The sequence below is a fragment of the Microtus pennsylvanicus genome, chromosome 2 (assembly GCF_037038515.1).
Source record: "Microtus pennsylvanicus isolate mMicPen1 chromosome 2, mMicPen1.hap1, whole genome shotgun sequence".
Lineage (NCBI taxonomy): Eukaryota > Metazoa > Chordata > Mammalia > Rodentia > Cricetidae > Microtus > Microtus pennsylvanicus.
In genome coordinates this window covers 133,891,235-133,906,298 of record NC_134580.1, presented here as the reverse complement: position 1 = coordinate 133,906,298, position 15,064 = coordinate 133,891,235, and the positions used below count along the sequence as shown (strand labels likewise).

Genomic DNA, 15,064 nt, shown 5'->3' with positions numbered 1-15,064 from the left:
CAACAGGATGGACATCTTCAGAGGTGCTGGTCACAGCGTCCTCTCCTCTGGAAAACACGCAGATGGCACTGCTCATGTGTAGCCTGCTGGCTTCCTTTCCCTGGGTGTCTGTTCCTGACAAGGTTCTCTACAACACCTCCATCCACAGGAAAGCATGTGGGTGCTTTATTCTGTTCAAGGTGACTCTGCTGAATGCTTAGCTCCAAGGGCTGGCACAGCTCACCGCTCACTCACCACCAATGAGGCAGGGCCAGTTTGGTAACAGCCACAGAGTCCTTCTGTCCTGATGCTGTCAGCGTGTTGAACCCCCAGAGGGAACACGCCTGAGCTTTGGCAGGGAAGGAAGGGTCTTTCCAAAGTAGAATCTCTTTCTGTCTTCTCCATACACCAGCTGCCAGTTGCAGGCCATACACTGCCACTGCCCCAGACTGAGCAGCTCCGGTCACCTGGCCTTCCCCACCAGCACTGACTGTGAGTCACACGAAGCCCTCTTAAGGTGCATCTGTCAGGTACTCTGATGCAGCAATGAGGAAAGTAACTCACACAATATGCCGCTGTAGCCTGCTCGGCATCCACGTCCCTTCCTTGCTTCCAGACACAGCGTCTCATTTACTTGGCTTAGACATACCAGAGCCCTGATGTTAGTCCAGCACAGGAAAAATGGAAGCCAGGGTTAGGCATATGGCTTAGACAGGGACAATCACAGCATTGCCTAACCACATTGCCATGATGAAATACTTTAGAAAATCAGGTTGAAGAGGCCCCTGGTTTCAGAGATTTCTATCCATGGTCAGATGGTCCTGTTGCTTAGAGCCTATGTTGACCCAGTGCCTCATGCAGGCAGTAACCCTAGAGGAGGCTGCTGATTCCACCCACCACTAAGACCCTTATAGGCCACTTGATTGGTCCAAAGACCACCCTAGCCAATGAGATTCGATTCTGGGATTTGCTGAGCCCAGGACAGTATGATAGCTAACTGGACAGGATCTGGGCTCATCTTCACTGACAGGGTTTGGTAATCCCATCTCCACGTGGCCCAAAATTGTGATCTTCATGCGTTTTTTTGGTGACGTGAGCCCATTCTGCCTCTGTTGATTTGAGCTTTTGTCACTGGTGACACGGAAGTCTTAATTTATCATTCAATTTGAAATTATCTGAGCAGGTGGATAATGGGCTCAGAACTCAACAAGATAAATTTAGAGTCTTGACTTCAGTGTCAGGAATCGGGTGCACCCAGGAAGGTCTCTGGGTGCTGGTGTCACAGTGCTTAGCATATGAAAGCAGTCGGTCCATGCTTGCTTCCTGCATGAAGAGGATCACTCACAGCTGGTTCTTAGAAAATCAGGATGGGAGGATGCTGAACTAATGGGAAATCAACTTGGAGGCATATTCCGCTATAATTTAGAAGTCAACAGTAGCTATGAAAGAAGTAAGGAGTGGAGATGGAAGAGAAAGGAGGAAGGGGAGAGACAGAGGAGGGAGGGAGGGAAGGACGGAGGGAGGAAGAGAGGGAGGAAGAGAGGGAGGGAGGGAGGGAGGGAGGGAGGGAGGGAAGGAGGGAGGGAGGAAGAGAGGGAGGAAGGGAGAGACTTACATAGGTCAGTCCTGGTGGCTCAGTCTATATAGCCTCAGCTATTAGAGAGACAGAGGAAGGAGGACTGCAAGTTCAAGGCCAGCCTGGGCATCAGTGAGTTCAAAGCCAGATTAGGCAATTAAGTGAGACCCAATCTCAAAATTAAAAAGTAAAGAGACAAAAAGTGCTTGCCTCATTTATATGAGCCATGCACACGCATCTCTCTCTCTCTCTACCTCTCTCTCTCTCTCTCTCTCTCTCTCTCTCTCTCTCTCACACACACACACACACACACACACACACACACACACAGGATGGGGGTAGAGAGAAGGGAACAGAGAGAGAGAAATATATCCCATTCTAAGAGACAACACACACATACATATAAATATACACATTCACACACACACAAGGGGAGGTAAGGAGGGGAGAGAGAGAGAGAAATATACCCCATACTAAGAGACAAAGTCAACCAGAAGGAGAAAGGTGTCTATCACTCACTCCAAGGACAGCCAGATTAGATTCTGGGGAGGACACAGTCAGTAGAGGATATTCACAAGTCTCAAAGCCATGTGTTCCTAAATATGTATGAATATCCTTATTAATTCAAATATATGAAAGTCAATATATTTACCATATACATATGCAGGAGGAACAGAAGTCTGAGGAGAAGAGAAAACCAACAGATATAGACTGGACAGACTGTCTCCTGATCAAACAAGGTGATCAGACCTTACTGGCAAAGAGTATTTTTTCTACATAGAAAACCCTGGGAGAATCTGAAAAAAAAAAAAAAGATGGAGACAAGGGAGCCTGATGTGACATTAATATACATTTTTCTTCTTTCAGGAAGAAAAATGATATTTCTACAAAAAAAGAAAGAAAAGAAAAAGAGAGAAAAAGGAGACCCTCTTTCCAGAATTCCTAACGAACACCTAGTGTTTCCAAGAGAGAAGTTGTCTTCTTTTTTCCCTTACCCCACCACTAGATCTATTTAGAAAACCTTACCATGGCAAACATGGGAGTTTGGTCCAAATTAAACTTATTGGTTATTAGAGCACCAATAGATACTTTCAATGTTTGGCGTTTGGAGAGAAAGTTCACCAAAGAGTCCTAATGATTATGTGAATGCCCAACAAGATCCAAGAGCTTTTTGAAAGAGGCCACAGGGGAAAGACTAATGTGTCCATCAAGCAAGTTCTCTGAGCCCTGTTTAAGGAGACTGAAAGCAAAGGATAAGATAATGAGGGAACAAGGCAAGCATTCACAGATTTGCAACATAAAAATCAAAATTCCAAATCATGAAGACAAACTCCGCCATAACCATGACTTGGAATGTGGCTGGGTGGGAGAACCCCAGAACCCTTGCCTAGCTTGTCCAAAGCCCTGGAATCGAGATCCAGCACTGAAAGAATTGAACTGTCCTATTAACCAGTTTTAAAGAGTACACAAATCATCATGCGACAGTGTAGAGCTCCGGGGCTTGAATAACGAGCTTGGCAGGCTCCCATGTTTGCAGAGGAGGCCCTGGGACACAAAAGCGGTGTCGTAATCCTGAGGAAAAGCAAGGAATGCTGGGGAATGGATAACTCTTGGGGAAGAAAATAGAGACAGATTTTCATTTACTACTTTATACTAAAAAGTATAAACTCCGCCAGCATCGCATATTTGATTCATTTAAAGAAGGTCACGAAGACCTGGAAGAAAGCACAAGTTATTAGGTATTTCAGGATGAAGATGCTTTGTACTTGGTTGGCGTCTCCTATGAAGGTCAAGAGATGAGTAAATAGTCTCATCTTTGTCAGTCGTACGGTTTCAGCTACAGATTCAACTGTGTGACAGCAGCCACAGATGAGACGCAAGTGGGCAGCTGTAGCTGTGCTCCAAGAAAACTCTGTGCTGGGAGAACTGGCCTTCAAATCAGTTTCTGAACTTCCCCTCCCTTTTGAAGATTCATCTATTTTCTGTTTCATGTATATGAGTATTTTGCCTCCATGGTACACACGTGTACCATGTGTGTGTGTGTTGCTCAGGGAGATCCGAAGAGGGTGTTGGATTCCCCAGAACTGGAGTTACAGACGATCATAAGCCACCAGGTGGATGCTGGGAACCAAACTAGGGTTCTCTGGAAGACCCACAAGTACTCATAGCTTTTGAGCCAACTCCCCTGCCCCAAACCCCTGCTTTAAGTATGGTATAAAAGCAAAGAATAAAATAATAAGAGAATAAGGCAAGCAGTCAGGTTTTATTACATAAAATTAAGAACGCCAAGGTATAAACAAAATCTTTACCATAAGCATGACTTAGGGTGTGGCTTGGTGGAGGAGCCGGTGCCTAACATGGACAAATCTCTGGCTTCAGGCTCTGGCACTGTGGAAAATAAATACCCTATGAACACAGTTTTAAAGAGAGCACACAAATGTACACTCTGCAGAAAATACTTGAGCCATGCCTGACAGCAGAAGGCTGGCATCCCCCCTTTACTGTTACTGACCATCTTTCCCTTCCCAAACATCAACAGTCACTGAATCCAATCAGAGAAAAAACACGCTAGTAGAAAATATGAACAAAAATTAAGCAATTCAGAGAAATCTAGGTAATCAGTATGATTAAGAATAGTTTCTCGACATTAAATAGGTTTTACAGGAGGATGAGCAAATTCCTACCGGTGAAGGTGAAGCGAAACCATGGCCAAGGCAACTTATAGAATGCAGAGCTGATTGAGGAATACAGAGTCAGAGGGCTAGAGTCTGTGACTATCATGGCAGGGAGAATGGCAGGAGGCATGTAACAGATCAAGATGTGATGTTTTAAAAAGTACACTTGGGTAAAGAGCCATTCAAGATGCAGGGCAGACCAGTAAATTTAAAATAAAAATGGTCAAGAAAGAAAGAAATTGAAATGGCTTCCAATTTCACCAACCAGGAAGAAGCCACCACTGATGGGCGTGGATGCCACACTGCTTCACAAGAGCCGTGCAAAGACTTCACCTATTTTCCAAGGCTACCCACCCCCTGTAAAGTAAAAGTGTTGACTTCACAGCCATGTGGGCTGTGTCTCCAAGTGGATCCTCCAATACCACGTGAACCTCAAAGTGACCACGTCCTAAGGGAGGTTTTGGCCAGAACAGCCCAGGTAAGCTGGTCCTGGGTGCCCATGGAAGGTGCAGACACTTTTAGACAGGTAGGTGACGGGATGCTATTGTGCAAAAGAAACAGAGAAAAAAACAACAGGTACAGCTCTGATTTAATGACCAAAGAAATGACCTCTAAGTTTTAATTTCTTCATTGTCGCAGATTTAGTTTCCTTTATATTTTAATTATGTGTATCTCCATGTGTGGGTAAGTGCACATGAACAGAGGTGTTCAAAGGAGTCCTGGGAGAGGATGTTGGGTCCCCTGGAACTAGAGTTAATCTGACACGGGTGCTAAGAACTGAACTCAGGTCCTCTGCAAGAGCAGTCGGTACTCTTAACTGGTGGGCCGCCTTTCCTTCCCATCTGTTTGTTTTTGAGCCAGGGTCTCATTATTTAGCCCAGGATGGCCTCAAACTCAGAATCCTTTAGTCCCAGAATTCCAGCACACTGGGATAGCAGGAGTTTGCCTAATCTATAACACAGTAGATAGTCATTAGCAGACCCGAGCTAAACACAAGCTCTTAGGGGTCTCAGCTTTTAAGAAAACAAACTCTGAGATTGGAAAGGGGATCACCTTGGCCCCAAGCCCTTTGTGTTCCACCCCTCACTTAAGCTTTCCTCCAGTCACCCCCATGAGAAAGCAGCGTGTAGCTCCTAGATAAAAGACCAAAATATTACCTGGGGCTGTCAGTGGTCATCGCAAGTGTGGGTTTTATCTTCTTAGTGTTTCTGCTTTCTATAGTTTTGGAACATTCTACGAGGAGGCATTATTTTTAGAAGGAGAGGAAAAGAAACTTTCCTGTTCAGAAGTCACCAAAACTGAAAGTCAGAGCCATTTCCTTTAGATAAAGCCAGGACCCTGTGCTGTGCCTCACAGAGATGCTGACCAGGAGATGTTGACAGAACTGAGTGGATGAGGGTCCTGTACCTCCAGCTAACTTATGCTAGACAGCCTTTTTATTACTGTTATTGTTATTGATACATTGTGGAGTGTGTGTGTGTGTGTGTGTGTGTGTGTGTGTGTGATGGTCTATATGGGGAGGTCAGTTTGTGGATGCTGGTTCTTTCCTTCCACCATGTGGGGTCTGGAGATCAAACCCAGGCCATGAGGCTTGGCGACAAGTGCCTTCACCCTCTGAGCCAGTTTGCTGGCCCTGGCACAGATCTTGTAACTATTTTACACATTTCATTTCTACATAATGTTACATTGAATTGAGTTTCCATTGCCTTGGTGGGTTGGAAAGCAGCTGAGCCAAGGCCATACAGGGAAGCCCTACAGGCTGAAGCAAAGGAGCAAACACTCACTTAAGCTACAACCCAACGGTTCTCTAAAGCAGAGGCTGTGTCATTATCTTTCCAAGCCCATTATAGGGCAGCTTTGGAAGAGGTTAAGTCACATGCAGGCTTCGTGGGACTCTCACGACAGACCCAGGACTTAGTTCAGTCTCTAAATCCCTCCCCTTTAGTGACCAGACTAACCTGTACCTCTTGCTTTGGGTTTTTTCTATAAAACCGACTGGCTTATCTGTGGTTGTGATCTGTGCTCCTTCGGGCTCTCTGGACCCTGGTGTCTCTGCTGTCCTTAGGGTCTTGACTTTTGGGGTCCCTAGATAGATCCCTTATCCCTAGCCATGGTGGCCCTGCCTCTTCTGAAACCTTTAGAAAGCCATTATTCTGTTTTTTAATAAGTTACATAGACATGTTCCATGTGACACAGCAACCCCATTCCTGGGTAACTGCACCGAAATGACAGACAAATGTCCACATCAGGACTCGAACGCCTGTTCTTAGCAGCATTGATCATCAATCCCAAAGGGCCAAGATCCACATGCTCAGCCCATGGTGAGTAGAAACGACTGTGGTACAGCCTTACAGTGGCGCACTAGAAGGCTGGAACAAGGGAGCAAGAGCTCACACACACTACAACCTGGCCAAGCTCAAAACTGCCCTCCGGGATGAAAGAAGATGATCACAAAGCTCACACAGTGCTGATTTCAGATGGAGGAAACATCCAGAAAAGGCAGGAGACTCGTGGTTACGTGGGACAAGGATTGGGGCCTGGGGATGATTTCGCAGGAGCAAGAGGTGATGAACAAGTTCTAAAACTAGACTGTAAAGATGGGCACAGAGCCTTGGAGTTTGGTGGGAAACTCCTGAACAGTTAAAAAAAAAAATAAGGGCAGATCTTAGGATATGCAAATGAAGCTCCAAGTTACTTTTCCAAAATAGGGTTTGACTATCCCAACTTCAGCTTGAGAGAGTCACTGTAGGGATTAGACGAGATGGCGTATGCAAAGCAGCTGCCTGGTACCCGGTACCTGATAAATAATCATGAAGGTGAGAGTCAGAATATGTTAACAGGGAGAGCTTGCGCAAATGTGGAATAATAGACAGCACAGAAATAACAGCTTCTGCCTCTTCCCCACTTCTTACCACACATCTTCAGCATCTACCAAGTCAAGTCAGCCCCTCAACTTTACATGGTAGGGGTATTAACACGCTCAAGTGAGGAAACTGAGGTCTGGGAAAGTTAGGTTACTGTCCCCACATGCACAGGTAGTCACTGGGAGAGCTGAGATCTCAACTCAGGGGGATGAACTGCAGTCTGCACGCCAACCCCCTGGCTCTCTGCAGCCTCTCAGGAGACAGCAAGGTGCACCGTTTCTATGCTAGTGATAGCTGAGGTGCCCGAGGCCTGTGGAGAGCTCTCCTTGGGAACCTGAAGAGTTAGAGAAAGTATGTCAGGTGAGGGAGGCACGCATCCAGAGGTGCCAAAGGGGCCAAAGAACTTAGGGGCCATGAGGAGGAATCAAAAGATGCCGAGGAGTGGGGAGGGAGGGGCGCAGGCAGGTCCTAGGTCAAGGACATTAGCCAGATTGTTTTTCTCTGAGAACGACTCTCGCCCACCCCCCTGCAGGTGGGGAGGTTGACTCAGGATGCTATGAGCTCAAGGGAGTGGGGAGCTGCCACCCATGCTCCCTCGCCACTGTGAGCTAACACCCCAGCAGCCTCCCAAACAGCAGCTCAGCCAGCAAGCAGAAGCCGTTCTCAGTCAGCCCAGGCACAGGCGGGCTCTGTCAGGCTGCCAGGAAGCTGAGCAGAGATCAGCAAGTTCAAGGGCTGACGGACGGCAACCTCAAACACATCCACCCGTGGACCCCAGGGTCCCCTTCACACGGCCCCCACAGCTTTCCACAGTGACACCAATCCAGAGGTCTTTTCTTAATGACTTCCATCCAGCTCGCAAACATGTTTCCACATTTGTCCAAGATAAATGCTTAGAACATGTGCCCAAAGAAAAACTACTGGGGAAATTGTATAGATCCTAGTGGCACCAGCTATAAAACATTACACAGTGAGCCGTGCAAGTCTGCTGTGCTGCGTGTTGATGGCACACAGAACTCCGAGACTTCATACTGGGGAGGGGGGGTGAACACTGGAGTCACGTGCCTGGAATCCCAAGATGCCTTTCCTTGCATAAAAGCTTAAAGAAATATGAAGGTCTATGTGCTTCCCAGTCCACACATAGAAGGAAAGACTTCAGATGAACAAGCAGGGACTAGAAGGGGGAAAGGGAGAGAGGAAGGGACTTGTTATTCTGTACAACGCTGTATCATTTGATTTAATAAGAATTCGTTTGTATGAATTTTATATTTTCTTAAACATTAAAGTCGTTTTATCTGGAGAACTATTTAAATCACTGCTGCTTTGCCACGGGGTTCAAGGTAACTTTCAAAGGTCTAGGGTGTTTTGGTCTTCTCGTGTAGCCCAGGCTGGGGCCTTGAACTTACTATGTAGCTAAGCATGACACAAAATTTCTGACCTCCCTGCCTCAGGTACTGGGATCACAGGTATGGATATTATACCCAGTCTACATAGTACTGCAGACCAAATGCAGGGCCTCATACATGCTAGGCAACCCCTCTACCAGCTGAACTACATAAATCTAGAACCAATTCTAACTCCTGCCACACTCTCTCAAACCCAAGCCCTCCATGCTCTGTAATGCGGATTTTAATTCAAGTTTAATTTCAATTTTAATTGAAAACAGAGAGGAAAACAAATTGTTCAAGGTCATAGGCGAGGGATGGAGTGGAGGAGCATCCTTGAACTCCAAGCCATGTTTCTTCTAGGCAGCGCACTTGACAGTTGACAAGAGATGATATTTGGGTAGCGGGCTGGGTAGGTGCCATCAACTGTTCCAAAACACACAGCCAACTCTCAAAGTCTGCAGAGCCCCTTGGGAGGGGAAATGGGGTTTTCCAGAGAAGAGGAGCGCAATTGACACGTGGAGAGAGAGGAGTTAGTGAACTGCCACCTCCACCAAAAATTAGACCTCGTCATAAGCCTGCCAGCCACCCCCTGAGTGGGATGGGGCCGCCACGTCACCCAGCACACCAAATCACACGTGGGAAGGAGCCTCGGGGCCACATCCCCAGCCTGAGCCATCATGCCCTTCAGGGGCTCACCCCAGCTCTCACCTGGGCCGTTTGAAACTCAATGGATCTGGGAGCCTGTCCCTGCTCACGTCCTAGGGCCCCGTATTACTGGGATCAATGGTATGGTGCTTTCGGGGCAGTCCAGAAGTTGGAGGGTCAGGGGAGCACAGGTTTGTATCTCTTATCTGAAAGGCTTGCAATGAGGTGTGTCTGATGTACTGAAATACTCACGATGATTGCTCGAGGACGGAAACCAAGTCAACGTAAGTTCACTTCTGTGTCCCACTTACTTATAGCAAGCAGCTTGGGTGTCATTTCTAGCCCACCCGTGATTTATGACCCATCCCATGAGGTCAGGCGTGTTTGTTTCTATATGCAACATCTATGTAGGTTCCCCAAATGTTTCAGATTTCCATGGTTAGGGACACTCGGCCTATGAACGTCCATGGTCTCTTAAGGTCTCAGACCCCCCAGCCCTCAGTTCTCACTAACTGTTCTAGTGCCTAATACCAGGAGAGGCTCCAGAAGGATCCAGGAGACATGCCAGGGTTCTCAATACCAGGAGAGGGGAGGAATCCAGGGGACATGCCAGGCTTCTCCAGGGGTAGTGCAGATGCTCCTGAGGGGTCAAAGGGCATGTGCACAAACTGCAGCTCTAATGAGCAGGCGTTAGTCTATGCACACTGAGGGAGCCTAGTCAAAGCCATTCTAGCTGCAGAAAGCAAACCTGAAAAGCCACGGGGTAGTATCCTACCTAGGGTTTCTGATCCTGTTATCCTATCGGGTCAAGGTTCTGAATCTTTCTGAATCCAATATCCCTATCTGTAAAGTGGGCGCTATTGAATGTAAGCAGTACAGGGTAATCGTGCAACCCGGAAACCGTATGAACATGCATTCATTTATTTACACAGTTCGGAGAGTAAAACCATCCTGGACAACGTGATGTATACTTGTCTCTACTTCCAGACTTACGGAATCCATAACAATATAAACTACACATTTAAAGAAATAAAAGGTAGCAATATAATAAAACATGCTGATACATCAGCTATGGGGGTTCATACCTGCCATCCTAGAATTTGGGAGGTGGAGGCAGAAAGATCAAGAATTCATGGTCATCTTCAACTACATAGACACTAGCTTGGGCTACCTGAGAGCCTGTCTCAAAAGTCAGAAAGCGAAATTTAAAAACAATCATAAGCGTATAGTTAACATGAGGGCCATGTCCGAGATACTTCACGGGTATTACTCAACTGAATGCTCAGAAGGCCTTCATGGGGGTGCTACGGTCTCCCCCATTTTGGACAAGTAAAGTCTAAGGACAGAGAACAAAAGAACTTCTCTGTGTCAGGGTCACACAGGGACCTGTACATCCAGTTTTAGACCCAGGTGTCCACCTCCAGGGTATAGATACATTTAAAAAAGATGTTATCATTTTTATTTTATGTGTATGTGTATTTTGCCTACATGCGTGTGTGTGCATCACGTATGTCCGCATATCCCATATGTCTGGTACCTGGGAGGCCAGAAGAGTGGGTCAGTTTCCCTGGAACTGGAGTTATAGCTGATTGTGAGCTGCTCTGTGGGTACTAGGAATCAAACCCGGGTCCTCTGGAAGGACAATCGATGCTCTTAACCTCCCAGCTAAGTCACCAGCCCCCAGGGTCTAGCTCTTCACTACCCCCCACCATGGATGTGGCAGTGGAGAGTGAACTGAGAACAGATTCTGGAGAGAGTGCTGGATCCGTTTATAAGACCCTGGGTTCCCTCCCAGCATGGAAAAGAAGAGCGGCATACCACAGGCTGAGTAAGGACCAGAGAAAAGGATTCCAGAAATGCATCATCCTAGAGTAGCCAGCTTGGGTGGGTGGGGGGACACGGGACACGGGATACCACGTGTTCATCATTCTGCACGGAGTGCCAGTGCCGCAGGAAGCAGGCTGTCAGTAAATATTTGTGGGAGGGAAGGGAAATTGTTATTGTATTCCTTAGCCAAAAGCTGGACTCATTGTCTCCAACAATCTAAGATAAAGCCAAGGCTTGGGGGTGGGAAGGGATGCGCGATGGCACAGGCCTGCAGTCCCAGCTCCTGGGAAGCAGAGGCAGGAAGGTCAGAAGTTAAAGGTCATACGCAGTTGCATTACAAGTGGAAGCCTCCTGAAACAGGAGTGGGGGAGAAGTCTCCTAGGGCCATCTTCTTCCTTATGTGGACTGATGGGGTGGTCCACACTTGACCTCAGGAGCAGCTCAGAATTTGCCTGCCCCTGTACAGTCCGGGTTCTGGAGCCAGGGGCCTTACCTTCTTCGGCATCGTTCCTCAGTGAGGCCTCGAGCAGCGCCACACTGGCCTCAAAGGACACCTTCTTGCGACGGCCACCTGTGCTGCGCTTCCGCTCATGCTTGCGCTTACGGTGAAGCAGGTCTTGTTCGTACTGTGCCCACTTCTTCAGCTGCTGAGCCCGGCGCTTCTGGGCTGCGCGCAGGCGCTCCAGCGTAGGTACTTTCTCCAGCAGCTGCAGCTCGGTGAGCAGGTCCACGTGGCTGGCCATGGCCCCCGCGCCTGCCCTTGCCCTCCTGGGGCTAGCACGGTGTGCCCGGGGCCAGGGGAGCGCAGGGGCTCCCGAGGGGCTGGGGCCTCATGGTGGGGCCTGGGGAGGGAAGACAGACACACAGAGATGGACTGATGAGCCCCGAGAATACACATCGTATGGTAGAGAGACTCACCCGACCACCCTGACCAGAGTTCAGAGATCCCTTGAGGTTTTCTTTCCATTTGTGCCAAGAGCAAAGTGTAGCTTCCTAAGAGTAGAGAGTAGGTCCCAGCAAGGCCTGGCTCTGCTGTGAGGCAGCGTTTGAATGAAAGGAAAACAGTGCAGCTTCACAGTCACACCTACGTGCACACTTCCTAGTGGATCCCACGCTGGATACCCAGATAGAGACCATTCCATTCCTCCTGAAAGTTCTGCTGCATGATGGTGTTTGCCTGCCTCTCAAGCCACAGTCAGCTAACAGAAGCTTGCCCTTTGCAGCAAGCATTCTTGTGCAAAGGCATCCTACTTCAAGAAGTAAGTCACGTGATAGTGGAACTAGAGGGTATCTTGGGGCTTAGGACAACACAGGGAGCAACCAAACCCAGGAAACCCCTGGCTGTGCAGCATTCAAATGGAAGCCCTGAGGGCTGGGAATAGGGTTCAGCTGGCTGCTTCCTTGCCTCGTGGGAACCAAGTCCGGGTTCCATCCACAGCACCCTATAACTAGGGTATGAAAGTGAATGCCTGTGATCTGAGCCCTGAGGACATTCAGGCCAGGAGGATCAAAAGTTTGAGGTCATCCTTGGCTACATAGTGACTTTGAGGCTAACCTGAGCTACGTGGGGGGGGGGGGGGAACGAGCGGGGGGGGGGGGACAGATAACAAATAGAAGCCCAAACTGGGCTGTAAGGAAATAAGAGGATATAAGGTTGCGGTGGTTCTCAAAGTGCGGCCCAGGCACCCTGTGGAGGGACCCCTGAGGCCCTTTCAAGGCTCCCACAAAGTCAGAACTGTTTGCATGCATGGAGAAGACATTGTTAACCTTTTCCACTCTCGTTTTGCTCCTAGTACAAGTGTCCTAACGCTACACACCAGGTGACTTCTGTCACTAAGGTAAAGCCCAACAGAGGGCCAGACCTTCAGGGCAACTCTTTCGCTTTTTCTGTTTGTTTTAGGACAGTTGTTTCTTTTTCATCAAAATGTCAAGCAGAGTTATAACACATGGTAGGTGTCTATCTTCCTTTTACATTTTATTTCTTTTGGGCTGTGACACACAGGACCATGATGCACATGTGGAGGTCAAAGGGTAACCTGCAGGAGTCAATTCTCTTCCCATGATGCTCTGGGTTCTGGAAATCAAACCCAGGTCATCAGACTTGGTGGCAAGCACATTTATCAACTTGAGGCCAGCCTGGGCTATACAGTGAGACTGTGTCATAAAATCAAAGACAGTAAAAATAAACAATTTGCATAAACAAAGTCCCTTTAGGATCCTGAATTTCAAGGATTAAAGTACCCCCCCAACCCCAAAAGTTTACTAACTGCTGAAATATTAGACCTGGAATCTATGGGCTGAAGTCCTTCCACATACACACCTTGGAGAACCTTCAAAGGAAAAGGACATACAACTGCTCTCAGAGATTGAAGCCAAGTGGGTTTCACATCAGCACAGACCCTGGGTGCTCTGAGGCAGAGGAAAGGGGTCTTTGGACAATCACTGAACCTTCCGAAGATTATATTCCCATCTGCAAAATGCTCTGTCACCTCCCAGAATTTCCAGGGTATTCAAGGAATAAAGGAGCTGGCTACGGTTGCACATCTACTAGCAAAGAAGGGATGGAGGCCTGAAGACAGAGCACCCTCGACCCACCAGGCAAAGCTGTCTCCGGTTGCTGGGAAACACGGAAGGATGGGTGGGTCCACATTTGTGGGATGAAAAAAAAAGTTGCCTTCTTGGGGAATCAAGTCTGAACTTCAGGAAGACATTGCTGATCTCCTGGGGCCTATGCTTCAATGTCCTCCCTCCAGACTGCCTTTCCTTCAGAGACCGACCATCAGGGATCCCAAGTCCAGCCCCTTAGGAGCCAAGAGGGGGTGAAATGGGCCAGTCTCCCTCCATCCCTGAATCCAGAAGACAAGCCAGCAGCAGCTGGAGGGGGGGGGGGACTGACAGTGCCACAGGGCCAACCCCAGGGGTCTGAGCAGGTCTATCTCAGTGGTCGATAAATCAAGAGCAAGACTCAATAGGAAACATGCAGCTTGGCTTTCGCATTCTTTGCTTTGTTTTGGTTTTGGTTTTAAGTAACTCAGAGTTTCTGAGCCTGGTGGCAGCCTGGCATCCTAGCTACTTGGGAGGTGGAGGCAGGAGAATTTCAAGTTCCAATCCTGTCTGAACTAGAGTAAATTCAAGGCCAGCCTAAGCCACTGATTGAGACCCTGGCTCCAAATTAAACAAGCAAGCAAACAACAGCATAAAGAAAGAAAGGAGGGAAGGAAGGGAGGGAGGGAAGGAGGAGGAAGGGAGGGAGGGAGGGAGGGAGGGAGGGAAGGAAGGGAGGGAGGGAAGGAGGAGGAAGGGAGGGAGGGAGGGAGGGAGGGAGGGAGGGAGGGAGGGAGGAAGGAAGGAAGAAAAAAGAAAGAAAGAAAGAAAGAAAGAAAGAAAGAAAGAAAGAAAGAAAGAAAGAGAGAGAGAGAGAGAAAGAGCCAGTATGGCGGCACACACTTTTAATCCGAGCACTGGGGAGGCAGAGGCAGGTGGATCTCTGAGTTTGAGGCCAGCCTGATCTACAGAGTGAGTTCCAGGACAGCCAGGACTATACTGAGAAACCCTGTCTTGAAAAACCAAAAGGCGGAGGAGAAGAAAAGAAAAAAAGAAACCCTGGGGCTCTAGCTCCGGAGTAGAAGGCTTGTCAGGCATGCATGAAACCTGGGTTCAATGCATAATTATAACATGTTTAAAAATTCTTGCAGTCTTTTTGTAGTTAACTTTTTATTTTGAAAACAGGGACGTTACCAACTGTAACCCATACTCCCCAGATACAGTTCTAAAGTAATTTCACCAGTGCATACCACCACAGTAAAATATCAACCGCTCCTCAGCTACAAGCACCCCTTCCGGCAACTTCCCAAGGGCTCCCCTATGCACCCCCAAACCCACCCACATCCCAGTCCTTGGCACTGATCTGCTCCCTGTCTCTAGGCTTTTGCTCAAACAACACTATAAAAACAGGAGTAGAAAGCAAGTAAGAACTGAGGACTGGCTTTCTTCACACAGATCATTCCTTTAAGGTTCATCCCAATCACCATACGCGTCAATAGTTCATTCCTTTTTATTCTTATCTACTATCCCACTGCGCATTAATTTGTTTCCCCGTCCACCTACTGG

At 47.9% G+C, this 15,064-nt stretch overlaps 1 protein-coding gene across 1 annotated transcript in view; it reads right to left on the bottom strand.

Moving 5' to 3' along the window:
- The window catches only part of Ppp1r16b (protein phosphatase 1 regulatory subunit 16B), a 92,142-nt gene that overhangs the window by 51,800 nt on the left and 25,278 nt on the right, over nucleotides 1–15,064 (bottom strand). Inside the window, exon 2 of the mRNA XM_075962889.1 lies at nucleotides 11,448–11,796. Within this exon, the coding sequence (XP_075819004.1) occupies nucleotides 11,448–11,697 (250 nt within the window). The 5' untranslated portion in view covers nucleotides 11,698–11,796. The remainder of the gene's footprint in view (nucleotides 1–11,447; nucleotides 11,797–15,064) is intronic.